At 36.4% G+C, this 27,910-nt stretch overlaps 1 protein-coding gene across 2 annotated transcripts in view; it reads right to left on the bottom strand.

The window, feature by feature from the left end:
- The window catches only part of RAVER2 (ribonucleoprotein, PTB binding 2), an 84,605-nt gene that overhangs the window by 51,733 nt on the left and 4,962 nt on the right, over window positions 1–27,910 (bottom strand). For both annotated transcript variants that reach the window (XM_025379225.1, XM_025379234.1), the window contains exons 2-3: window positions 10,001–10,067; window positions 2,441–2,910 (exon numbers count right to left, since the gene is read on the bottom strand). In XM_025379225.1, the coding sequence (XP_025235010.1) occupies window positions 2,441–2,910; window positions 10,001–10,067 (537 nt within the window). The remainder of the gene's footprint in view (window positions 1–2,440; window positions 2,911–10,000; window positions 10,068–27,910) is intronic.

Below are 27,910 nucleotides of genomic sequence, written 5' to 3'. Positions count from 1 at the left end.
TCCACCTCCCGGGTTCCCGCCATTCTCCTGCCTCAGCCTCCCGAGTAGCTGGGACTACAGGCACCGTCACCACGCCCGGCTAGTTTTTTTTTTTGTATTTTTAGTAGAGACGGGGTATCACCATGTTAGCCAGGATGGTCTCGATCTCCTGACCTCGTGATCTGCCCGTCTCGGCCTCCCAAAGTGCTGGGATTACAGGCTTGAGCCACCGTGCCCGGCTTGTAAACATTTCTCTAACAACCCTATTCCTCTTATAATCCAAGCCAGGTCTTAAAATCAAGTTTGTAAAAGCCATTAATTAATCATTTTGGTCTCTTGACCACAAGGTAAAAGGCTGTGTCTTTAATACAGTCTATGCCAACCTACCATGCAAAAGAGCCTAAAGTTAACAGACCCACTGATAAAGAACCATCCCAAAGCTGCTTTATTAATCTTTTGAAAACTTTATAAAGTTTTTTATTATTCTATTTCATTATAATTATCTTCATGCCGGTATAAATTATGATATTTTAAGTCTTTCAAAAAACAGAATCATTTTAAGTCCACAGCATCAGCAGTTTCAGAGATGGCTATTTCAGTTCAACATGAGAGTCATTCAATGACACAATGGTCTGACTTGTGATCTAGTTAATTTTCCACTCTTTTGAAGTATTTTAGCAGAAGCTAAATGGTCACTCAAAAAAAGGGTAGCAAATATTTTCTATGACATGTAAAGCTATACTAGATAATCTCTAAGGGCTCTTCCAACCCTGGGGTTCACAATTCAAATACAATTAATGATAAATGGCTTTTCTCTTTACATCTGTTTCAAAGGCCTCAAAGGCCACAGGATGACAACATTATAAAATTCTTAGTATTCAAGAAGAACATATCAATAAGCTAATCCTAGAGCTTTGGGAGGCCAAGGCAGGAGGATCACTTGAGCCCGGGAGTTTGAGACCAGCCTGGCAATACAGCGAGACCCAGTCTCTACTAGAAAAAAAGAAAATTAAAAAATAGTTGGGCATAGTGATGTGGACTTGTAGTCCTAGCTACTTGGGAGGCTGAGGTAAGATCGCTTGAACCCAGGAGTGTGGGACTACTGTGGGCCATGATTCCAGCCTGGGCAACAGAGAAAGACCCTGTCTCAAAAAAATTGTTAAAAATATATATTACTGTAAAATTTCACCCATGTGTGGAAGCTTAAAAAGTTGATCTCGTAGAAGTATAGTGTAGAATAGTGGATACTAGGGGCTGGGGCGGTTTGTGTCGCTGCTTGGGGAGATACTGGTCAAAGGATGCAACGTTTCAGTTGGATAAGAGAAACAGGTTCAAAAGATCTTTTGGACAACATGATGACTACAGTTAATAACAACATATTGTATTCTTGAAAAATGCTACAAGAGTGGATGTTAAGTGTTCTTACCACAAAAATGATAACTATGTGAGGTAATACACATGTTAATTAGCTCGATTTAGCCATTCCACAATGTAGATATACTTCAAAACATCATGTTATACATGATAAATACAATTTTAACTATCAAGTTAAATAATAAACATATATATTTTAATATATTTAATATTAAATATTTAATTATATACATATATAGATAGGTACTCCAACTCCAAAATTTTTACTGCAATATAGGAAATCAACAAATGTATGATTAAAGAAAAATACAAAGGAGGAGAGGAAACAAGAGCGGTAAGAGGAAAAGGAGCATGGATGGGAAGGGAGTGCAGTAAAAGGGAAAAGGGAGAAGGAACAAATGGAGAAAAACGAGAGAAACAATTGATCAGTTGCCATCAAAACTGTAAGGAAAAGAGTTATATATTGTATATATATTTATTTATTAGAATGCATTTAATTTTACTATAATAAACTGCTTGAAAAGTCTTGCCAGTGTTATCAATTTTCAGGATCTTCTCTAGATGTCTAACCTACCGTGACCACATTAAGATAGAACTACACATTCCTTTTAAACTTCATAATACTTTTCTATCCTCCATTATATCACTCTTCATATAGGATTTGCAATTATTTGCTTACTTGCCCATCTCTTCTATAAAACCGTGAGGCATTGAGATAGAGTATCTTTCCATTCTCTGCCTTTCCGACACTTGGCATAGTGTCTGGCACACAGAAGATGGTAAATAGAAGTTGGACAGATGAATGGATTGATGGAAAAATGGAGTGACGAATGGATGGAATGAGGTGAATGAGTAAGCAATGGATTTGCTAAGGCATACTTAACTACAGAACAATATACTTTGGCCCATAAACAGAGGAACTGATTTAAAATTTCCCATGAGATCAAAGTCTTCCCTACAGAATAATGCAGAGTTAAATTATCCATTGTGTTAATCATACAGGCATGATAAATCTGTGAGTGTATGTAGATTAGATACATATGTATATATCTTAAAATATTTCCAATAATCTCTTAAAAATACCTACCTGGCAAAATACAGGTTTATGGACACTGGAAAAAATGTGCAACAGCTCTTCTGAATCCCTGTAGTCACTGGGGAGTTTATCAATACAAAGGCACTTAGAATGAATGAGCTCTGAAGCCAATAGATTAACATCCATCCATTGTGCAAAGAGTGCTGATGCTCCCAACTGTTTACCCAATAGCTCCAATCTAGCCTTTGCAGCAAAGTCCTTTTTCATGTATTCCACAAATCCATAGCCTTTGGAATGGCCAGTAACTTCGCTATAGACCAGAAAACATCTCTCAATATTTCCATAAGCACGAACAAGTTCTTCAAACTCTTCTAATGTAAAAGAAATGGGCAGGTTGGTAATACACAGCAAAGCATCTGTTGGCTGAAGCTGGACTATTAAGTCTTTTCCTCTAAAAGAATATTGATGAAACATCTGAATTGCATTCTGGGCTTGTTCCCCATTCAATAAGGTAACAAAAGCTGGAAGATAACAAAACAAATTAAAGAGTTTTCTAGGCCAGTGAAAACACAGTAATTGAAAACACAGTAAGAAATACATCTTACTTCTGTGACCTGGTACACATAAACATACATTTTTCTGAAACAAAATTATGAGTTAATACCCCTACTATATGTAATGCATTGTGATATTTTTTATTCTATTTCACTGTGTTTTTTAATGCTGACACCTCCATTAAACTAACTTCATCAACAGTAACCCAAAATAGAAAGTACAGGGATTATATTAGGAGTTTCACTAATCCTAATCATATATTAGGAGTTTCACTCCTAATCTGACAATATTCTGGGGGGTTTTTGGTAATCATTTCCAATTGCACACATATTTGATCTCCTCCCACCTAAAAACCTGTGATATAAAATTTTATGAAGGCTTTATATAAAACTTCACTGAAATAAAAATGAAATTACAAAATCTTTCTTTCTGCCTAGAAAGAGTTCTAAAAGACCCTATTTGACAGCAAGGACCTGAAAAAATGAAGGTACAGCAAAAACATCAAAATGTATAAAGGAGGCCATTTCTTTCTCCAATTTATGTATTTCCTTAATATCAAATTAGATTGATATAACACACAGACGCTTATAATTTGGTACACTTTTGATGAATAATATAAAATGAAAAGATTACAGGATTCTGATCTTAAGACAAGATCTTGAATATTCATAAAACAATAAATATAATCTGTCCTATCTAATGAAGTTGTTCCAGCATCAAGCAACAAATGCATATGACAATTTATATAACTGGAAACATAATACAAATATAACATTCTAGGTCGAAGAAATATTATATACATTCATATCTGGTAAAATTACATTTTAACCATATCAATGTGTTTACCTTTTGTAATAAAAGAATATAAAAGGTTTTGAGCAATTTTATAGGAAAAGTTTAAAGCCCCCATTAAAAAAATACATAGCAATCCACAAATTACAAATAAATTGCTCTCTACAAGTTCTTCCCCCTCTCCCTCTGAAATATATAGTGAAGTTACTTCCATATGAACATCTAATTTACCCAAATTCAATTAGAACTGCATGACAATATGTTGTATACAGCAAATATGGATATAGCAAGAGACAGAGATGTAATTTAAGTAGCATGGGCAATTCTGCCTGTCATTTCACTCAACTGCCCTACCCTCAATTGGTCTTAGTGCCATGCGGCTCTCAGAGTAACAGTATCTCACCATACTGAGTGTGATGCTAACATTTAAAGAAACACATTTTTTATTTAACACATGCCCCACATGCAAGAAAACTATTGCCAAAGGAACAGCTAACTGTTCCAACATCTCTTTTCCAAAAAATGAGAAAAAAATGGCTTTACTGCCCTTATTGAGAGACTACCTCTTAGTTTCTAACAACCTTTTTTAAAAGGCTTGATTTTGATTCTATGTCTTTTTGCCTTATGCTGACATAAAATACCATTTAATTCTGTTTCCCTAAAACAAATAAACGAGCCAACAACAGTTTGTAAATACTGGTTATGTTCCCATATCAGCCCATAAAATCTCAGGTCATATTTAATTTGAATTCTCAGGGCATTTGAACCTATAAATCATTCCCTTTCTACTTTCTTTTTTCTTTTTCTTTTTTTTTTTGAGACAGAGTCTGACTCTGTTGCCCAGGCTGGAGTGCAGTGGTGCCGATCTCAGCTCACCACAACCTCTGCCTCCCAAGTTCAAGCCATTCTCCTGCCTCAGCCTCCCAAGCAGCTGGGACTACAGGGCCTGCCACCATACCTGGCTAATTTTTGTATTTTTAGTAGAGACGAGGTTGCGCCATGTTGGTCAAGCTGGTCTCGAACTCCTGACCTCAAGTGATCCACCAACCTCAACCTCCCAAAGTGCAGGCACTATTCACAATAGCAAAGACTTGGAATCAACCCAAATGTCCATCAGTGGCAGACTGGATTAAGAAAATGTGGCACATATACACCATGGAATACTATGCAGTCATAAAAAAGGATGAGTTCATGTCCTTTGCAGGGACATGGATGAAGCTGGAAACCATCATTCTCAGCAAACTAACACAAGAACAGAAAACCAAACACTGCATGTTCTCACTCATAAGTGGGAGGTGAACAATGAGAACACATGGACACAGAGAGGGGCACATCACACAACGGGGCCTGTCAGGGAGTGTGGTGTGGGGAGGGAGAGCATTAGGAGAAATACCTGATGTAGATGACAGGTTGATGGGTGCAGCAAACCACCATGGCACATGTATACCTATGTAACAAACCTGCACGTTCTACACAAGTACCCCAGAACTTAAAGTATAATTTAAAGAAATCCTAATACTTCTCATTTTCCTTTATTCCCTATTTTAGCTGGTCACACAACACTCACAAATCAGAAACCTGGGAATTAACCTAAACTTTGTCTCCCTCATTTCCCATATAAAAGGAATCCTCAAATTCCACTCGTCTAATGGGTCTTGAATCCATTTCCCTTTCTTCATTCCTCTAGCTTTTCCTTTTTTTAATCCTTTCTCCACAGTGACAATAAAGTGATCTCTAAAAAACAGAAGTTTAATTGTGCCTGTTTACCGCCTTAAATGCAAAGGTCTGCTATTACTCACAGAAAAAGCCAAGTGCCAGGTTGTTAATCACACTCTACAATGCCCATTATATCTAACTCCAGCCTCATTAACTGCCATACTTCCTCCCTTCCACAATAGCTCTTTATTCTCCAAGAACACTCAAATATTTGCAGCTCCCTGTAGAGATCCAGTTATTTCAGGTATCCATATATCACACATTTAATTCCCCTGCCTATAACATCACTCCCCATACCTTAGAATACCTGGAACCTTTTAGCTGATTTTCAAATTCAGTCCATGCATTACTCCATGATGATCTCCAGGAAGCCTTCCCAGGTCCTCTCTTAGAGTTAACCATTCCTTATTTTTTTATACCTCTCTATCTTGAACATTGCTCGGATTATTCCATAGATCACATCACATCATAATCTATTTGCTTAGATGCCTGCTACCCTACTAAACTGTGAGCTCCCTAAATTACTAATGAATGTATTCCACCAACTATCTTAGTATGTGACGTATGGTAGAAGTTTTGCGTCAGATGAATGAATAAATAAATGCATATATAAATCAACTAAATTTAAAACTGAAAATCTCTTTTTCCTTTTCTTAGGTATCTGCATTTGCTCAACTCAGGTTTTATGGAAGAATTTAAATAACATAATGAAATAAATTTAAAAGTTCAGGCAGTAGGGAAAGGAGGTCACATTTTCTGTTCTATAGCTTCTTCCATGTTTTTCCAAGAGCACAAATTCTCTAAAAAAATAAATAAATAAATAAATTCACACACTGGTTCTCATGGAAATGGTAGATGTCACTCTACAGAAAAAAGGCTGGAAGGGAATTTGGGATTAATTATATTATTATTTTCCCTGTGAAATTTAAATATCCCACAATTGGTCCCAATTCTTTTAAAAGTCATTGCATGGTCTACTATTTAGTTTATTATTGGGTCCAATTTGAAGGCAAGCATGTGCCAAAACTTTTTCCCCTAATGTATCCTATTTTACTATAATATTTTCCTCATATCTACCACAGAAATCTCTGGTTGCAAGGTTATAGTTTAGAACTGTAACCATCTTTTATCAATTGAGTTATTTATTATACATGCTTCCACAAATACCATAGGTCCCAAAATCCAAGGCAAAATCATTTAATACAATTAATGATTTCTGTGTTGTGTGATTTTAACTGGTGATTTAAGGTTTACAGTATATATCTTTAACTTATCACAGTCAACTTTCAAATGGTATCACACCACTTCATGTACTGTATAACAGACTGAAAACAGTGCAATCCCATTTCTCCTCTCCCAGCCTTTGTATTATTGCCGTTATACATTTTATTTCTACATGTGTTACAAATCTCACGATGTAATATTATTACTTTTGCTTTTAACAGTCAATTATACTTTAAAGATATTTTAATATTAAGAAAAAAGTCTTTACCCACATAATGACCATATCAGGTATTCATCATTTTGTTGGGTAGGTCCAGATTTCCATCTATAATTTTCTTCCTGCTTGTAGAACTTCCTTAAGTATTTCTTACAGTGCAAGTCTAATGGAGATGATTCTTTTAGCTTTTGTATGACTGAAAAACATCTCTATTTCATCACTGTTTCTGAAAGATATTTTCAATAGGTAAAGAATTCTATGCTGACCTGTTGTTGTTTTTTTTTCTTTTGGTAAAGAATGAAAAGATGTTACCCTACAGTCTTCTCGCTTGTGTTGTTTCCAAGATCTATGATCATCTTAATCTTTGTCCTACTAAATGCATTAATGATGTATACTTTTTTTCTGGCTACCTTTTTTTTTTTTTTTTTTTTTGAGACGGAGTCTTGCTCTGTCGTCCAAGCTGGAGTGCAGTGGCGTGATCCTGGCTCACTGCAAGCTCCGCCTCCTGGGTTCAGGCCATTCTCCCGCCTCAGCCTCCCGAGTAGCTGGAACTACAGGCGCCCGCCACCGCGCCTGGCTCATTTTTTGTATTTTTAGTAGAGACGGGGTTTCACCATGGTCTCGATCTCCTGACCTTGTGATCCGCCCGCCTCGGCCTCCCAAAGTGCTGGGATTACAGGCGTGAGCCACCGCGCCCGGCTCTGGCTACTTTTAAGATATTCTATCACTAACTGTAAGCAATTTGATTACAACATACCCTGTAGTTTTCTTCATGCTTTTGTACTTGAAGTTGGTTGAGCTCTGTGGATTTCTGGGATTAGAATTTTCATCAAAATTTGAAAACTTTTCAGCCACTAATTCTTTAATTTTTTTTTTTAACTATTCCTACCCCCACGGACTCTAATTGTTCTTGAAGCTGTCCCACAGTTCACTGATACTCTGTTCATGTTTTACAGTCTTTTTTCTCTCTGCATTTCATTTTGGATCATTTATATCATTGTTTTCAAGTTCACTAATTTTTTCTTCCACAATGTCTATTCTGCCATTAATCCTATCCAGTGTATTTCATGTCAGATGTTGTAATTTTCATCTCCAGATGTTTGATTTGGATATTTTATATCTTCCATGTTTCTATTTACCATGTTCAATCTTACTATAACTTCTTATACATATGGAAGACTATTATAAAAACTGCTTTAATGCCCATTTTTATTAATTCATCTGTGTCGATTCTAGACCAGTTTTAATTGATTTTTGTTAGGTTTTCCTGCTTCTTCATCATGTCTGCTACTTTTTTATTGGATGTCTGACACCGTAAATTTTATTTTGTTGGGTGTCAGATGTTTTGGACACATATAAATATTCTTGAGTTTTGTTCCAGGATATGGTTAAGTTATGAGGAAGCACTCTGATCCGTTCTGGTCTCGTTTTTAAGTTTCGTTAGGTAGGACAAGAGCATCATTGTCTCGAGTTAATTTTTCCCATTCCTGAGACAAAAACTTTTTGATTATTCCTTCTGATGCCCCATGAATTATGAGGTTTATCATCCTGACTAGTGGGAATAGCACTATTCCTGGCTCTGTGTGAGCTGTGAAGGCTGCTACCTCTAATCCCGTTGTCAATATCTAGTAACACTGAAATTGTGCACACCTATGACTCAGAACTTCAGTTACAGAGAAAGAGTTGAAATGTATATTAGTAGTCAACTAAAGGGCTATTCATTGCATCACTGTTTGAAATACTGAGAAACGTAAAGCTTCCTGAATGCCAATCAGTAACAAATACATTAACTGTAATAAATTCACATGATAATTATATGTAGTAGCTTAAATCAGTGAACCTGAGTTATATATATCAATGTGGAAAGATCTGAAAAACAACACTGAGCTAACCCGAAAAAAAGGCAAGTTTGCTAAATGAAATATATATTAGAATACCATGTATGAAAAAGCTTAAAACAGAGACTACCATTAATTATATATAGGTACATACGGTAAAATTACAGGTTAGTCAAGACACTGTGGTAACAAACTTCCGCGCAACACAATCTCAATGGCATAACAAAACAAAAGGCCTTCATCTGATTCATGCTGCATATCCCATGCTGAAGGTAAGGAAGGAAGGACATTTTGCTCATTATAGTCACTCTGAGACCTAAGTTGAAAAAGGTTCTGTTACCTTCCCCAATTACTTTAGCATAGGGAAGTGTGAGCAGGAAATCACATGCAGGTTCTGAAATCTTTCACCTGGAAGGGATACATGTCATTTCCACTCTCACTTCATTCATCAACAAGCAAATTACAAGTCCACTCTCAACTTCAAAGTGGCGCAGGTAAGTACCATCTTACCTCGTGCTCAGAAGAAAAAGAACAAGAATTTGTGAACAGCTTTAATGACTATCACAATATAATTGCATAAATTGGAAAATATGCACCAAATTCATAAGTGCTTGCCCCTAGACAAGGAGCTGGGAGGGAATGGAATCAGAATAGTAGAAAGTGAATTTCAATTTTTTTTTAATCTCAAGAAATTCAACAGATCTACATGAGGGCTCTAGCTATGTATATACTTTGTAAAGACAAAATATTACCATTTGATAATTTGGGAGTGGATGTGTACATAGTGATTATATTATCCTCCATACTTTATTTTTATTGTCTTAAAAGGATGCTTTTAAACAGCTGCATATTACATGCACAAAAAGGAAATAATCTAGTCTTTTAATCTCACAGATATAAAACTAATACTCAGAAAACCTAAGTGAGTTTCTCAATTTCCCCAGCTAAAGGTCAAGTCATACAATCTATTCACTAAGTCAGTAATATACAATTAAAACCAAGGAACTTTGAGCCTATGAAGAACATTCACTGTAACAGAACATTCATTGTAACAATTCATAAGTCTCTAGTAACACTATATTCATTTATGTAATTAATATTTAGGATACCAATATTACCTTCAGAAAACAGATTGTGTGGGTTACATTTGCATGATTTAAGACTTAAAAATTCCATGATTAGCTTAAATATGAAAAGCGCTAAGCTTTTTTGTTCTATGAGTATATGGAGAATCAAAATGAAATTAGATACTTAAAATAGAAACCTTACCTGTTCGTTTATTTCTGTCCACATAACAATACTTTAAGTCATAGTCTTTCAACAAATCATGAACTTCCTGAAAGAGAAAAAAACACGAATTCAATAAACACCCAAATGCACTTACTAGATTATCTAGCTCTATTAGCCTACCACCACTACCACCACCATTACCACCACCATGTCCTATGTAAAAAAAAAAAAAAAAATTATTTCATGGATCCCCATTACTTACTTAAATTACAGGTATTCCAGGTTCACCAGACATCCTACACATAGCCCACAATCCTGCTCAAATGGAAGATTCACTCTCTCATGAGTATACCATATACTGTTCTCTTTCTACTCACACTTATTCCTTGACGTAGCACAAGGTAAACATGTCACTAAATTTCCCTAACTTTGCCTGAAATCACATGCATCTTTATGAAATCTCAGCTCAAATGTTCTTTCATGAAATTGATTCCGATAATTTTCCACAGAATGTGACCTCTCCCTCCTTTATGCTAACAATGGTCATAACTTTATGTATGCCTCTCTTGAGGAAATAAGTATTATATTTATTTCCATTTCTGCATGCTACATATACAGCTTTTAACAAGTAATACACCCGTAGATGCTTAGAGTACAAACATGTAGAAAAAATAAATTGTAAAGATATAAAAATATAATAGATTGTAAACCTTAACTTAGAGATCCCTAGATATGAAAAAACCAACTACTAAGGCATAGCAAGCAGTTCCATTTATTTCCCCTTGCCTCCCCGAGATGTTTAAACTGGTTTATGGTTCATTCTGCTTCTATTACTAACATAGCCTAAACTTTTTTTTCTGATAGCACAACCTCTATCCACTTGGGTGCCTAAAAGAGTAGATTTCCTTTATTTCCCTAATCCTGTTAAACTGACAGTACTTAGGAACAGAAACTGGATTTTACATATTTATATATTACCTGCATTGCTTTGCATATGGTAGGCACTCCAACACACATTAGAGTGAATATAATTGTTTTGCTGTTAAATCAATAGGTGGCCCATAAACATTTTACTCATTTAACTCATAACACATAGCAGATGCAGTTACAATATATTCAAAGGAACTAGACCCTCACACAGGTAGACATTCTGACTCCAGATCGGAGTTACAGCCAACCTGTTCTATATTGCAAATGAATATGCTAAACAGACACAGGTGCTACTATGTTAAGTATGTAACCGAAAATGCTCAATTCAATAATAATCTTATTATTGCTATCATTATAGTTATCATTTGTTTAGCTTTTACAAGGCATCAGGCACTGAACTCACTTTTATTAAAAATCAGGAAAAACAGAGTAAAGTTGCCAAGGACGTACAGCTAGTAACTTGCTGAGAGGAGATTCACTCCATCCGTCTGGCTCCAAGGATGACACTCAACCTCTAGGTCATATTGACTTACTCGCTCCAGCATTAACTTTAAAAACAGTACAGTATCATTAACAGTTATAAAAGCAATACCACGAGTGCCCTAATAAGTAATCATATAAGTAATGTAGAAATGGATAAATATGAAGACAGTTAGAAGTTGAAAAATATTCTCCCTTTTAACCCAACCCAAGAGGGAAAAAAGAGTGATATATTAGGCAAAGTATAAAAACAAAGCTGAGTGAAAAAAGATAATCCTCTATGATATAAAAGATAAAGTTGATAATTTAGTATTCTTTATTACCAACCAGTATTAGAAATTTTTAAAAATACATACACTTACCAATTTTGTAAAATAGTGTTTGGTGAATCATATGGTACTATGCTCAATTACAAAGATTAGTTCACATATTACTATGGTAATTTTTATCTTGTAAGCTTCAACATTTTCTTGAACTTACAAAAACATCTACTGTACTCTTTATTAAGAAAACATCACTGTCTCAATAGCATAACATATGCATCTTGCCAATCAACTAATTCAATACTTTATATAGAAGGTGACAGGGTTTTTTTTGAAGGGATCCAGTGTGTGCTTTTAGTTGCACAGAATCTAATCTCTCATTTCACTGGTTAACAGCCATCAAATGCTAGATAAAGAAAACATGATACTGCTCTTCACATTATCAAGTATCTGTAAACAAATGGCACGTTATGTTACTCATTCAGCTAAGAGAATTACCTAAAAGAGCTTAAGTATTCAAAAGTGCATTTTGCAACTTAGAAATTTTATGTTGAAAACACCTATATTTCTACTCATAGCTCTTCTATGTATCAGATGTGGGATACAGAGTTTGCCAACTGGGAAACCTTACAAAGCTTCCTACAAAGAAAAACCCAATTATTTTTCTCCATGCCCTGGTTGCTTTGACCCAGGCAAAAGTGGGTCATCCCTCAATTTGCGCCTTGGTAAGTTGGCCAAATTAAAAACTTAAAACCTGAAAGAGAGTCCCAATAACCATTTGCCAAAATAATTCTATGCTCCATCACACATAACTAAAAAGACTAAAATTAGAGCCTCCCTATACTAACCTAGCTTTATAACATTTCCACTAACTTACTGATTTTAAGGAATGAAGTAGCACCTTTGATGAAAACACTTCGTCATCTGACTGCCAATGTCAAGTTAATAAAAATTGGTATTAGATAGTTTTAGTAACCTATTTCCACACCAGATTCAGTATCACCTGCTGAAGTTAAGTGACAAGTTTTGCACATATGAAATGCTTTCTAGAGAGACGATCAATAGCTTCCATGGCAAAGCAGTCAGTCAATGACCTCATCACCCCACCCTCAACAAAAAAGTTAACCATTGTTCCAGCTGATCTAGACTTCTTTGATGAAGCATGGCCTTAGTTATAAACCTGAATTACATTGTCTTCTAAGCCCTTCACAGACTTAGTTTCAGTTTTTAAAAAAATGTGTAAGAAATGTTTTCATAGATTAAAGCACACTACTTTTAAATTTCAGTGCTTTGGACTAAAAATGGAAGCACACGTTTTTGTTCATTTTCTAATTTTTATGTAATTTGATAAAATGAAAAGATGAAACACCAAACATCTATTATTAGTAGTAATAAACAAAATAAATACCCAGAAACTCACTACCAAACTTGACTAGAACACGGACAACACTGGCATCCACCTCTGCATTCCTTCACTATCCCATTCCTCCACCTTCCTCCTTACACGTAGGTCTCTATCTGTACGTAGGCATGTGGCCCCAAACATTATATTGTTTTGTATTACTCACTTTTGAGCTTTATACAAATGGTATTATGCTATTTTTAATCTTCTGTACCTTGATTCTTAGACTCAATATTATGTTTCTAAAATTCGCTCATTCCACGTGGCCATCATTCGTTTATTCACTGCTGTTTGCTATGCCATTCTGTGACTATAGTATAATTTATGTATCCATTTTACTATGACTGATTATTTGGTTTGTTTCCAGGTTGTTGTTCACTGTTTGTATTTTTTAAAAACTACCGTAACATTCCTGTAAATTTCCCTCATCCCCTGGCATTCATGTGCAAGAGCTCCTCAAGGAGAGAAACTCCTGTGGTGTACGTATGCAAATGATCAACTTTATAAGGAGGTGCCAACTTGTTTGCCAGAATGATGTACCAGCGTACAGTCCCATCAACAGTAGATAAAAGTCCTGCTGATCCACTCCTTTCAATGCTTGGTGTTAACTGACTTGTGTCAATTTAATGGACATAAAATTGTGTCTCATTGTGTTCTTAATTTCCATTACATGATTAATAAATAATGTAGGGCATTGTGATTATTAGTTTTACGTGTCAATTTAACTACAGTGTCCAGTTATTTAATCAAACACTAATCTAGGTGTTGCTATGAAGGTATTTTGTACATGTGGTTAATATCTATAATCAGTTGACTTGAGCAATGGAGATTACCTTGGGGAGAGGAGGACTTCATCGAATCAGTTGAAGGCCTTATGAGCAACAAGTGAAGTTTCCTGGAGAAGTTCTGCCTCAAGACTACAGCATCAACAGCTGCTTGGGTTTCCAGCCTGCTGGCATCCCCTACAGATTTTGGACTTGCCAGCCCCCACAGCCTTGTGAACCAAATCCTTAAAATAATATATTCTGAATTCTCACCTTTTGTTGTTAACTGTATTGTGAATGTATTCTCCTACAGTGTGATCAGTCATTGTATTTGTGTGATTTTTGGTGAAGAGAAGTTTTCATTTTAATAATATCAAATTTATCAATCTTTTTCCTTAAAATGTAGGCTTTTTGTGTCTTAAGAAGTCTTTTCCTAAACAAGGTCATAAAGGGATCTTATTTTGTGTTTCAATCATTCTAAATTTTTTCCTTTTACATTTCAGCTTTTAGTGAGTTTGGAATTCATTTTTGTGTGCTGTAAGTTTTTTTTTTTTCCCCTTTTCCCATATGGGAAAACAGTTTTATATTTTTCCCATATGGGTAATCAACTGTTACGACACCATAATTGTATTATCCATCCTTTCCTCAATGATCTACAAGGCCGTCTCTCTCATATATCAAGTTCCAAGATATACATGGATATTTTTGTCTCTTGCTTCTGGTTCAATTAGACATTTTGTCTATTCTGTGCTAATATTACACTGTCCTAAATAAAGCTTTATAAATATTGATATCTGACAAAACAAATCCTTTTTTTTATTGCTGTACAATATTCATTTCGGAATATACGACAATTTAACTCATCTCCTATTGATGGGAATTGGAACTGTTTCTAGTTCGGGGCTATCAAGAATGGACTGGGAGTATAATTGCTGAGTAGAATATACTAAGGAGTAGAATTGCTAAATTACATAGTAGGGGTGGGGGTGTGTGTGTGTTTGTGTGTGTGTGTTTTGGAGATGGAGTTTCACTCCTGTCGTCCAGGCTGGAGTGCAATGGCGTGATCTCGGCTCACCGCAACCTCCACCTCCTGGGTTCAAGTGATTCTCCAGCCTCAACCTCCAGAGTAGCTAGGATTACAGGTGCCCATCACCATGCCCAGCTAATTTTTATATTTTTAGTAGAGACAGGGTTTCTCCATGTTGGCCAGGCTGGTCTTGAACTCCTGACCTCAGGTGATCTGCCCGCCTCAGCCTCCCAAAGTGTTGGGATTACAGGTATGAGCCACTACATCCGGCTGGTATATGTTTATGCTTAAGAGAAACTGCCAGTTTTCCAAAAATTTGTGACCAATTTGCACACTTAATGGCAGAATATGAGTGCCAACTGCTCTACTTTCTAGCAAACACCTGGTCTTGCCTGTCTTTTAATGTTGGCCATTCTGGTGAGAGTGGTGTATTCCAACAATGACCTTACTTTGTATTGCTTTGATTTATAATTATATTACTGACCTTTTAATATGCCATTTGGATATTCCTTTTTTGTTAAATGCCTGTTCTCATCTTTCACCTATTTTTAACTGGGTTATCTTTTTTATTAACTTGTAGAATTTTTTTTTTTTTTTTTTGAGATAGAGTCTCTCTGTTGCCCAGGCTGGAAAGCAGTGGGTGTGATCTTGGCTCACTGCAAGCTCCACCTCCTGAGTTCATGCCATTCTACTGCCTCAGCCTCCCGAGTAGCTGGGACTACAGGCGCCTGCCACCTCACCCGGCTAATGTTTTGTATATTTAGTAGAGACATGGTTTCACCATGTTAGCCAGGATAATCTGAATCTCCTGACCTCATGATCTGCCCGCCTCAGCCTCCCAAAGTGCTGGGATTATAGGCGTGAGCCACCGCGCCCAGCCAACTTGCAGAATTTAATGATAAATTCTGGATATCAGTCTCCTTTGTCAAATATTGGTATTGCAAATATCCTCTTCTAGCCTGTGGTTTGCCTACTGACTTATTAGTAATGTCTTTTTGATGAGAAGACATTAATTTTGCCAAAGTCCCATCTATCATATAATATCTTCTTTTCTGGTTAATGCCTTTTGGGACCTCTTTAAGAAATCTTTACCTACCCAAGGTCATGAAGACATTGATCTATCTTTTCTTCTGCAATGTTTATTGTCTTAACATTTACATTTAGACTATAATCCATCTTAATAGAACATTTCTAAGTGGTATTAGGTAGGGGTCAAGGTTCAATTTTTTTTATTGGAATATCAAACTGCCCCAGCATCATCTGTTCAAAAGACTATCCTTTCTACTACTGAGTTGCTATATTCTGTGGGTTAATTTCTGGACTCTATTCTGTTCCACTAGTGTACTTGTCTAGTCACTGTACCAATATCACACTAAATAAATTATTTGAGCTTTATAGTAAGCTTTGAAATCTGGTAGTGTAAGCCTTCCAACTTTTTTTTTTCTCTTCAAAAGTATCTTAGCTATTCTAGGTCACTTGCATTTCTGCACAAATTTTACAATCAGTTTATCAGTTTCCATTAAAAAAAAAAAAAACCTTGGCTGGGCCCGGTGGCTCACACCTTTAATCCCAGCACTTGGGGAGGCCAACGCAGGCAGATCACGAGGTCAGGAGATCAAGATCATCCTGGCTAATACCATGAAACCCCGTCTCTACTAAAATTACAAAAAATTAGCCGGGTGAGGTGGCTGGCGCCTGTAGTCCCAGCTACTCGAGAAGCTGAGGCAGGAGAATGGCGTAAACCCAGGAGGCAGAGCTTGCAGTGAGCCGCGATGGTGCCACTGCACTCCAGCCTGGGCGACAAAGCAAGACTCCGTCTCAAAAAACAAAACAAACCCCTTGACACTATAGATCAGTTTGGGAACAACTGACATCTAAATGATACTGAGTCTTCCAATCCACAAACGTGGAATGTTCTTCCATTTATTTAGGTCTTCTTAAACTCTTCTCTGAAATATTTATAGTCTTCAGTATAGAGATTTTGCACATTTTTATTAGCTTTTTTATTGCATTTGACATTTTTGATGTTATTTGAAGTCCATTTGTAAAATTTGACTTTTAATTTAATTTCCTAGCAATTGCTAGTATACAGAAATATCATCTATACTTGTATATTGACCTTACATGTATCAATTTTAGTAAATTCATTTAATTATTATTATTATTTTTAGACAAGGTCTCACTCTGTCACCCAGGCTGGAGTGTAGTGGCATGATCACCACCCACTGCAGCCTCAATCTCCTAGGCTCAAGTGATCTTCCCACCTCAGCCTCCTGAGTAGCTGGGACTACAGGCATGTGCCACCACCAGGCCCAGCTAATTTTTTTATTTTTTATTTTTGTAGAGACAGGGTTTTGGTTATGTTGCCCAGGCTGGTCTCAAACTCCTGGGCTCAAGCAATACACCTGCCTCGGTCTCCTCAAGTCCGAGGATTACAGGCGTAAACCACCAAGCCTGGCCCACTTATTTCTAATAGCTTATTTATAGATTCTTTTTTATTTTCTATATACAATCATGTTATCTGCAAATAGACAGTTTTACATCTTGTTTTAGATCTTTAAACTTTATTTATCTAGGTGTATTGTGCTAGCCGGGATTTCCAATACAGACTTGAAAACTAGTGATTCCTGTATTGTTCCTAATCTCAGAAAGAAAGCTATCAATATTTCACCTTTCACCATTGAATATGATTGCCTTTGGCTTTTCTAGATAATCTTTATGTCTGAAGAAATTATTTTCTATTCCTGCTTGCTGTAAGTATTATGATGTATGAGTGTTAAATTTTGTAAAGTGCTTTTTCTGCACCCATTGAGATAAGTTAAATCTCACCTTCATGACAGTAAATCTCCAAACTCTTATTTCCACTTCAAACTTCTCTCCCAAGCTCCAAGCCTATATATTCCCTTCCCCCTCTTTTGAAACTGCATTTGGATGTCCCACACTAGATAATGCATTTTGAGGGGGCCCAACACAGTCCTATCATATATGATGTTGGCTGAGTGGATGTGGTATCAATTTTAACTTGGCTAAATTTTTAACTGCTTTCAATGCATGTTTTTGGCTGGAAAGTTCACTTCAATACCAACTTTTTGCCAGGAGAACATTTTGACTTGGCCTAAAATAAATTAATAAACTTTCAGCTTTTTATTGGCAGTATAAAAACAATCATTTACTGATTATTTACTTTATCCCAGGCACTTTATAGACATTATCTCATTTAATCCTAACAACCTTAAGAATTTTATTTTAAAGCTGGATTTTATCATCCAGATTTTAAAGATGAGAACATTGAGACATAGAGAAACTAAGCGACTTGCACAGACAGTTTGTGACAGAGCTGTAATTCAAACTCAGTTGACAGACTCTACAGCAAACATAACTGTACAGTGGTGTATCTTAAGAATTGCCATTACAAAAATAAAATCTATAAAATATTCATTTCCATCACATTCCTAAAGCTCACTGCATCACTGGCCTCCTAATCTTAGAATGGGAATTGGGGTAAGAACAACATTTGGGATGTCTATGCCAATTCCTTGGAGTTAAAAGCAAAAACAATATAATTTTACTTTTTGACAGCTAGAAATCTCATTGCATCACTCTTTTGTTTAAATATATCCCATTAAATAAAATCCAAATTCCCTAACATGGCCTACACAATTTCAATCATCTAGTAATGCTAAATGTGCCAGCCCTATATTTTACCACTAACCCTTTCAAACTCTATGCCTCAGCCACAGTGAACTAATTTTGGCCATGCTTTTCTTTGTCTTTAGGTCTTGGTACATCTTACTACTAATGCCATGGATGTTCTACATCCCTTTCTTCCCCTTGTTTCCCTTAGCTACCATCTCTCTCCCCACGACTCAGGTGACTTCCTCTGTCTTAAATTAAAGGTTCGTGGAACATACATCACCCAGAGATTCTGGACTCTGAAGTTGATGTGGGGTTGTCTCCCTTGGGAGAAGGGTTTGGAAGGAAAGGCACAGACTGCTCTCTCTTTCTCACGTGAAAGAACATATAGCTGAACACATGGCTGCCCAATAACAACTGTATTTCTCAGCCTTCCAAGCAAGTAGCTTCCCAGCATTTGACTTAGGCTGTCGCCATGCGACCAGTCACTGAACCTCTCAAGTCTGGATTAAATATCTGTGTTTCCATAGCCTATTTTTTTTCCACATCACAACTTCTACAGCAGCTATCATCCATATTTTAACTGTTTATATACTTATACTTTTCATAAGATTGTAGGCAAGTATCACATATCTGCCTTGTGCATAAACAGATCTCCAACATCCAGCACAATATCTAGCAGAAAGCAGACCTTTGATATTTGTTAAATGTATGACATTTTGTTTCCATAGATTACCTTTATCAACTCTAATGCAGCATCTTTTTTTCTGAGATTATTTTACAATATTAACATAAACCAATATATGTTTAGAGTGCTCAAAAAACCTGAAAATAGGCCAGGCGCGGTGGCTCACACCTATAATACCAGCACTTTGGGAGGCCAAGGCGGGTGGACCACAAGGTCAGGAGATCGAAACCATCCTAGCTTAAACACGGTGAAATCCTATCTCTACTAAAAATACAAAAAATTAGCTGGGCGTGTTGGCGGGTGCCTGTAGTCCCAGCTACTCGGGAGGCTGAGGCAGGAAAATGAGGTGAACTCAGGAGGCGGAGATTGCAGTGAGCCGAGATCGCGCCACTGCACTCCAGCCTGGCAATAGAGTGAGACTCTGTCTCAAAAAAATAAAAAATAAAAAATTTTAAAAACCTGAAAATATACTTACTTTACACTAACCTAATTCATAACTCACTTCTTCAAAAGAAAATACTTACATACCTCAAATTAATTAGCATTACGTATCTAGCTATAAAAGGTTCTCAGCAGTTTTTGCTTGCAGACATCCCAAGAAAGAGGGCTTTAATCTCCAAGAGATAGATTTAGATAGTCATCCATCCCAAAGAATAACCATACATAAATCACAATCTCTTTTCCAATATTTAAATATTTAATTTTAAATATTAAATTAACTATTTAAAATTAATTAAATATTTAATTTTAAAATTTAATTAAATATTTATTAATTAAATTTTAATTGTATTTAATTAATAAATATTTAATTAAATATTAATATTTAATATTTTCATTCAAGTATCACCTGGATATAATAATGTATTAGTTATCTATTACTGTGCAACAAATGACCCCAAATTAAGTTGCCTCAAACAATACCTATTATTCTCTCAAAGTTCTGTAGATCATAAGTCCAGGCAGGCCCCATTGGGTTTTCGGCTTAGGGTTTCCCAGGGCCAAATCAAGGTGTCAGGCAAGCTAGGCTCTTATCTGGAAGCCTTAAGGAAGAATCCATTTCCACTCACTGAGGTAGTTAGCAGAATTTAGTTCTTTGTGGTGGTAGGACTGAACTAACTTTCTTGCTGGCTGTCAGCTGAAGACCCTCTCAGCTCCTAGAAACTGCTTTAACATCCTTGCCCATGCCCACTCCATCTTCAGACCCAGCAACAAACAGCTCAGCTACCCTACATACCACCACAGACTGAGTGGCTTAAACAACAGAAATTTATTTCCTCACATTTCTGGAAGCCAGAAGTCCAAGTCAAGGTTCCAGCTGATTCAATTTCTGGCTGGCTTGCAGGCAGCCACATTCTCACTATGTCCTCACATGGCCTTTCCTTGGTGTATGAGTGCAGAGACCAAGTTCTCTGGTGTCTCTTCTTATAAGGACACTAATCCTATCAGATCAGGAACCCACCCTTATGACTTCACTTCATTTTAATTACTTCCTTAGTGGCCCCATCTCCAAATACTGTAACACTGGGGGTTAGGGCTTCAACATATCAATTTGGAGAGAGACACAAACATTCAGTCTAAAATAGGCATCTTCATGAAACGGCTGATTCTATGGCTGGAGCACAGAAACTACAAAATAAGATGCAATGTCCTGTTGTGTCGAAAACAAAGGACATACTCAGTGAATGCTGGGGACACGTCAAAAGGACATAGGACATACATTCCCTTAAGTGTATGCTGGAATTAATGTCTTATTTCCAAAGAACAGTGAACAGGAAAAATAGTATCTTTACAGAGGAGTGACTTAGCAGACATCCCCTTAAGCAAATGATCAAGGTTAACATCACCAGCGGTAAGTCATGTGAATGTCATGTACCCCCTGATATGATGTCATCGGAAGCTACTTCACCTCTGTGGTATTCTTCCCCAAAACCTATAACCCCAATCTTATCTTGAGAAAAACCTCCTACAAACCCAAATTAAGGGTCATTCTAAAAGATACCCAAACAAAACCGTCAGGGTCATAGGAGATAAGAAAAGACTGAGAAAGTGTCACAGAATGGGGACTAAGGAGATACGATAACTAAGTGCAATGATGCGTCTCAGACTGAATCATGGAACATAGTGAAAAACTAATGAAATCTAAAATAGAGTCTGTAATTTAGTTAAAATAACATACCAGTGTTGATTTCTAAGTTTTGACTGATGTACATTGGTTATATAAGATGTAACATCAGGGGAAACTGGGTAAGGGATACATGGGAACTCTATGTGCTATCTTTGCAACTCTTTCTGCAAATCTAAAATCACTCCAAAATAAAAAGCTTATTCAATAAGAAGACACAGGGGCCAACTTGAAGCTTCCACTGTCCAAATCTAAAACAAAACATCAAAATAAGTAATGGTAATAAGAATGGAGCATAACTATATAGGAAACCATGAGCCTATATTGTTATAAATAAATGAATAAACTGAATGCTTGAAGGGGGATAGGACACTTAAACAGTCTCAAAGCATTTCCCATCAAAATCCTTATTGATTACAAGTGGAAAACTTTACATGGAGATGCCTGGCAGACACCACTTTAATCAAAGGGAATCAAAGTGATCAAAGTGAACTTTATCAGACAAATGTAAAACATGTACCACCTTGTGATGTTCCTGCTAAAGACATACAACTTGACTCTAATCATGAAGAAACATCATACAGACCAAAATGGAAAGACATTCTATAAAAACTAAGTGCAATATGTGATCTGAACTGAATCCTTTCGCTGTAAAGGACATTGATGGGACAACTGCCAAAACTTAAATGCATCTGAGGATTGGGAGGCAGTAGGGTGACTCTGAGGGTAGCACTGTAGTTGTGTTGGAAGTTGTCCTAGTTTGTAGGAAATACACAAAAAAGTATTCAGGGTGGTTGGGCATTGGGTCAGCACTCTCAAATAGTTCTGGGGGAAAACGTTCTTTACGCTATACTTAAAACATTTCTGGAAGTCTGAGATTATTTCAAAATGTAAAACTTCCCAGATTCACATGTTCTTGTTTATTGCCATCACTTTCTGGTCTAGTTCTGGCTACAAAAAACAAAACAAAATAAAAACTACGAAGCATAAAGTCAGAGAAATGGAGACTACTTGGAATCGAAAGCAAGTAGTTAAACTGGTAGGGTAATAGAACATCCAAAGTCCAGGAAATAAAGGCAAGCCAGGAACTAAGAGCAGATAATCACGGCAGTGGGTTGAGGAAAGATAAAAACCAATTGTCCAAGGGTAGAGCAGATAGGGTGGGGTACGGTAGAGGCATGAGAGAGTAGCAGGAAGAGAGACAATGAAAGTATGTACAAATACAGATTCAAACAAATTTCAATGAATCTAATGCTATTTTTGGCATTCACATGGAAATAAAAATGTAACAGTAAGCCTCAAACACACAAAGAAAATGCCTTAACATAGGGAAGTATGAAATAAGTTTACAAACCTAAAGATAACAGTAGCAAATAAACAAAAAATTAAGCACCAAATACCTAGAAGACAAGTTTAGGGGCTCACAATGAGTTGCATCCCTAAAATCTAACAAAAGAGAAACTTATATTCTTGCTAAGAAATAAAGAAATACTTATTGTGAAAACATTAAACAGAATGGACAATATTCTTGATTTGTTTTAAAGAGAAACATTCTTTGCATCAATGTTTGACTCTTAATAAATGTTAAGGAGGAAATATTACATTGTAACTTCTTGAAAATCTCTTTAAAAATTTACTTTGTTGAGCATCCACCCTGGGCAAGGCACAGAACCTAAAACGTCAGTTGTGGGCTGCTGAGTGACCAGAGAGAAATAAGCTTTTGCATCAAATATGAAGTAGCATGGTTGATTTGTTTAAAAAGAAAATTATTGAGCCTGATTTATATTCTTGCCCAGAGAGAGGATCACTACTCAAACCCCCATGCATAAATGTGGCCTACAGAAGTTTCTGATGAAAACTCTCCTGAAGCAACAGCTTCGGATCTGCCCAAATGGTCCCTACTCAGGTAAAGTCCCAAAGACATGACTAAAATTTTGTTGGCCTGCAACAGCACTTTTCAACCTAGGGTCTACAATCCCCTAATGAGATCAGGGATAAGTTAGAAGAGATCCATACCCCCTTGAAATAATATGCAAATTTTGCGTGCTTATGAATATTAGCACTTTCTTGGAGAGAGGGTTTATAGCTTTCAACAGACTCTTAAGCTATAAACAGTTGACTGATTGAATAATTATAAGTGAATGGAGAGAGTTCCCTGCCAAAAAAGCTAACAGTGTTACACTGCAAAATTTATTTAACAAATCAATCCTGAGAGTGTGCTGTGGGTCACAAGTATCAATGGAAGTAGAGCATTTTAGAACAAGGTGGGGAGTAGTCTGCTTCTTTTACATTTCTCTTGAAACAGTATGTCAGTTTCTAGGTGACACATTGAGGATACAAAGGTAAACACTACCCGATCCTTGCCCTTTGAAACACTAACAATATAGCTGCGTACAGAGGAATTATAATACAATGGGAGATAAGGATATGAGCTTTGGAATCAAACAGAATCAGTTCTCCACTCTACCACCAATTAGTTGAATGATCTTGGGCAAATTGTTTGACATTAACTTTGCATCTTTGTTTCTCTATCAATAAAATGGGAATAAGAAATTCCAATCTTACAGTCTTAAAATGAAGATTAAATATAATATTAAAACAACTCTAAGTATGGTGCCTGGCCATGGTAGGCACCCGAAAAAACAAAGGTTATTATTATTACAGACTTCCAGAGGAAAGAGAAATTTGTTCTGGCTGGGGATTATAGGGAGATCTCAACTAGACTACCATACTCAATTTTGGGTACCATATTTTAAAAGACACAAAGACAAAGTGGTAATGATGTGTATTCAGAGAAAAATAAACAAAATGGTGAGGAAACTTGGAATCATGTCCTAAAAACTACTCATTTGAAGGAATTTAAGTTATCAGTTAAAAGGGAGAATACTGTAAATTCTCTATGTTGCCAGAGGGTAGACATTGGATCAAGACTTTAAGTGAATAAATTTTATATATTAAATATAAATAAGACCTTTATAACAAAGAAAGTTGTCTGAAGATGGGGTAGGATAACTTATTTGTGGGGATTTGTTTGAAACAAAAAATATTTTTTTTTAAAAAGCCAAACACGGTGGCTTACACCTATAATCCCAACAGTTTGGGAGGCCAAGCAGGGCAGATTGGTTGAGCCTAGGAGTTTGAGACCAGCCTGAGCAACATGGCAAAATCCCCTCTGTAGAAAAAAATACAAAATACTAGCCAGCATGGTAACACGCATCTGCGGTCCCAGACACTCAGGAGACTGAGGTGGAAGGATTGCTTAAGGGAGGAAGGTCGATGCTGCAGTGAGGCATGATTCTGCCACTGCACTCCAGCCTGTTAATTTGGGATACTATTGGTTGGTAGTAACAAAAGATCCAACTTGAAATAAGTGAAACAATAAAAGGGATTTAGTGGCTTGCATATATATGAAGTCCAGAGGTAGGTTAAGTTTCAGATATAGTTCGATCAGGGCTCCAGCTCAGCTTCTCTACATTTTCCCCACCAGGTCAGTCCTCCTTTGTGTGTCTGCTCCCTTAATGTCTGTCAGCTGCAGCCAGAGTCATACGTCTCTGCATTCATATTCAGTGGAGAGAAAGAGATTCACTTACTTTAACAACCAAACACAAGTCCTAAGTTTCTCTGCTAAGCCAGGCTGAAATAATCACCATGACCAAGGGACTATCATGGACTGATGGGCTTCGGTCCGGGTTATTGCCCATCTTTTAACCAATCCCTCTAGGGAAAGGGAAGAACTGTGTTCTTTCGTTTATGTCACCCCTACAGATGGGGATAGAGATTAAATCCACCCAAATCATACAGTTGCTAAAAAAGAGGTAGGTCTTCAAGGGGAAATCTGGGTGCGACTAGGATAGGCAAGAGGAAGAAAAGCGACTGAGTAGGCAACAGAATCAGGGCCCCAGCAAGTAACAGAAGACATGCTCGGAAAATAATTGGGGAGAACTTTTAAAAGAGACTATCTACAAAGATTTGAAGAAATCTTAGGCTGGCAACATTCTTGTACTCCTCCTGGGCCCAAGGAGACAAGAAGAATGGTTATGATAACCAGGAGAGCTGGGCTGTATGGAGAGAGCCACTGGATAGAAACCCACCTTTAAAGAGGAGGCAGCCAACCCACAGTCACCTGTGAATAAATGCTGGGTCAATAAATGCTCCACTCTTGCTCTCCTCAATCCTCTGATCCCCCACTAGTGGCTCTGGCCAAGTGCAACCACAAAACAGAGGATAAGAGAGCCTTGTTGGTGCAATCTACAGTACAGGTTAGCCTCCCTGGATAAGGAGGGGGTGAGAAGGGTGGAGAATAGATCTGGAATAGCAAATGGAAGCTATTCAGCACAACAACCAAGGGCTATCCTGCACATAATCATCAGCCAAAATATACAGTACTGCATAGGCAAATGTTCTAGTGATCTGATCTTCCGACTTCTCACTTATTACCCCTCTCAATTCATACTACCCTCTTAGAGTCAAGCAATTATGTAATTAGGCAAACAAAATACAAACAGCCGAGATACACGATAAGCAATTTTAGGATTTAAAAATTTATGAATAATTTTATTTACATTTTAATATTCCTTGGTTTGCCTGTTTTAGCTGAGCAAGGAAAGCTAAGCATAAAGCTTTTTAAAAAACTAAAATAAAAAATAAATAATAAATTATAAATAATAATAAATAATAAAAAAATAAAAAATAAATTAGAAAATAAAGTAAACATTTTTAAAAATTCAAGGCTGCGCTTGGTAGCACAGGATCTGAGGCCAGGAGCTTGAGGCCACAGTGCAGTGCGCTATGATTGTGCCTGTGAATATGTGAATAGCCACTGCACTCCAGCCTGGGCAACATAGCAACACCCCGTATCTAAAAACAAAAAACAAAACCTTTTTGTCCACAAGGAAAGAAGAATAAGTGCAAAGAGAAGAATCAAGAGACAAAACTCAGGTAGTCAGTAATAGGAACCCGTTTTGCAGTAACAGCCTTTGATCAGAGTTGACTTCATTTAAAGCTGGAGCTTTGTTAGATGTTGTCGTACTACTTAGTGTAATCTTACAATCATAACTTAAATAAACAATCATAACTTAAATAGAGGCTAACATGCTAACCTGAAAACTAAATACTATCTACCATATTCTATGTGAAAATATGTCACAAGTTCAAAAAAGAATTTCTAAGCATAACCCAGTCATTAACTGGGAAATGACCTATAGATGACATGAGATTTCTTTGGAATGGCTGTTAACACAGCATTTTGATGCTAACCACAAAGTATTCCTCCTCTTCTTGAATGTGTTTTCATAGCAGAGAACAGCATTTCTGAAACACTTTTCAAGAATTTCTTCCAAAACTAGAAACTCAAGGAGGCAGTGGTGTCCCAGAAATCTAGAAGTACATTTCCCTAACAGCTTTCAGTGTTCTTGTTACATTGAGAATAGGATAACAAAACACATGAAAAAGAAGTAGAACCCATAATTCAATTATGTTTAATTACATTAGAAAAGAAAATATAATAGATAATTTTTGCATAGTATACACTAAGAAAAGTAACTTTTGGAGGTAAGCAATGGCATTTTTATTTTAAAGAAAGAATAATTTCAAAACGAAAACACCCCAATATTGTCAGGAAAAAAGTAGAGAATAATAGCCCTATTTTTAAAAGAGGTAATAATTACCGAATATATTGTTAGAGAAAACAAAGTACATTTTTAAATCCCACAGTTAAAGGACATAAAATATGTAAGATAATTCTATTGTTCTTATACTGATGTAAAAAACAAACAGGAATACTTAGTTTTTAAAAATAAGATTATGACCAGCCTGGGCAACATAGAGAGACTGTGTCTCTACAAAAAATTAAAAAACATTAGCTGGATACAGTGGTGCATGCCTATGGTCCCAACATCTCAGATGGCTGAGATGGGAGGATCACTTGAGCCCAGGAGTTAAGGCAGCAGTGAGCTAGGATCGCACCACTGCACTCCATCCTCGGAGACAGAGAGATCTTGCTCTGTCTCGTTAAAAAAAAAAAAAAAAAGAAAAGAAAAGAAAAGAAAAAGAAAGAGCAGAAAAAAAATTAATTACGAAAAAAGATTAACTAGAGTTTCTTACATTTGGTGGTTTGTGATTCTAAAAAGTGCTTATTTGGTAATATTATGATTTCAAATGGATCTCTGTGAATTCACCATCAAGCTTCTCAAATTAACTATCATATTAGAGTACTTTGAAATGTAAGTTTATAATATCCAAAGTGAGACAATAGAATGTTTTGCTTCCTCTATTACTGATCCTGAATGTTGGCCCTAAGCACTTCACATCGTCTTCTAATTACACAACAGAATCTCTTCCAGATTTTAGGGTAAACAATATGACAAAAACAAAACACATGCACACACATAAGACCTGTAAGAAAAAAAACCTAAGGGAACACAAACAGTCTAAGAAGCAAATGCCCCTGTTTTCTCCATTTTGAAATCCCAATGACAGCGATATTGAAACAGAACCAGGTTAACCATAATACAATTTACAGAAATACAATAACACATATATTAGAAAAAATATTAAAACATTACCTTAACTAATCAAAATTCTAAATTCAGTTGCAAAAGACCAGACACACACATATACAATGGCTATGAATAGGAACCAG

The sequence above is a fragment of the Theropithecus gelada genome, chromosome 1, assembly GCF_003255815.1.
Source record: "Theropithecus gelada isolate Dixy chromosome 1, Tgel_1.0, whole genome shotgun sequence".
NCBI classification, from domain to species: Eukaryota; Metazoa; Chordata; class Mammalia; order Primates; family Cercopithecidae; genus Theropithecus; species Theropithecus gelada.
Note: the sequence above shows the minus strand (reverse complement) of the source record. Positions and strands in the feature narration are given on the sequence as shown.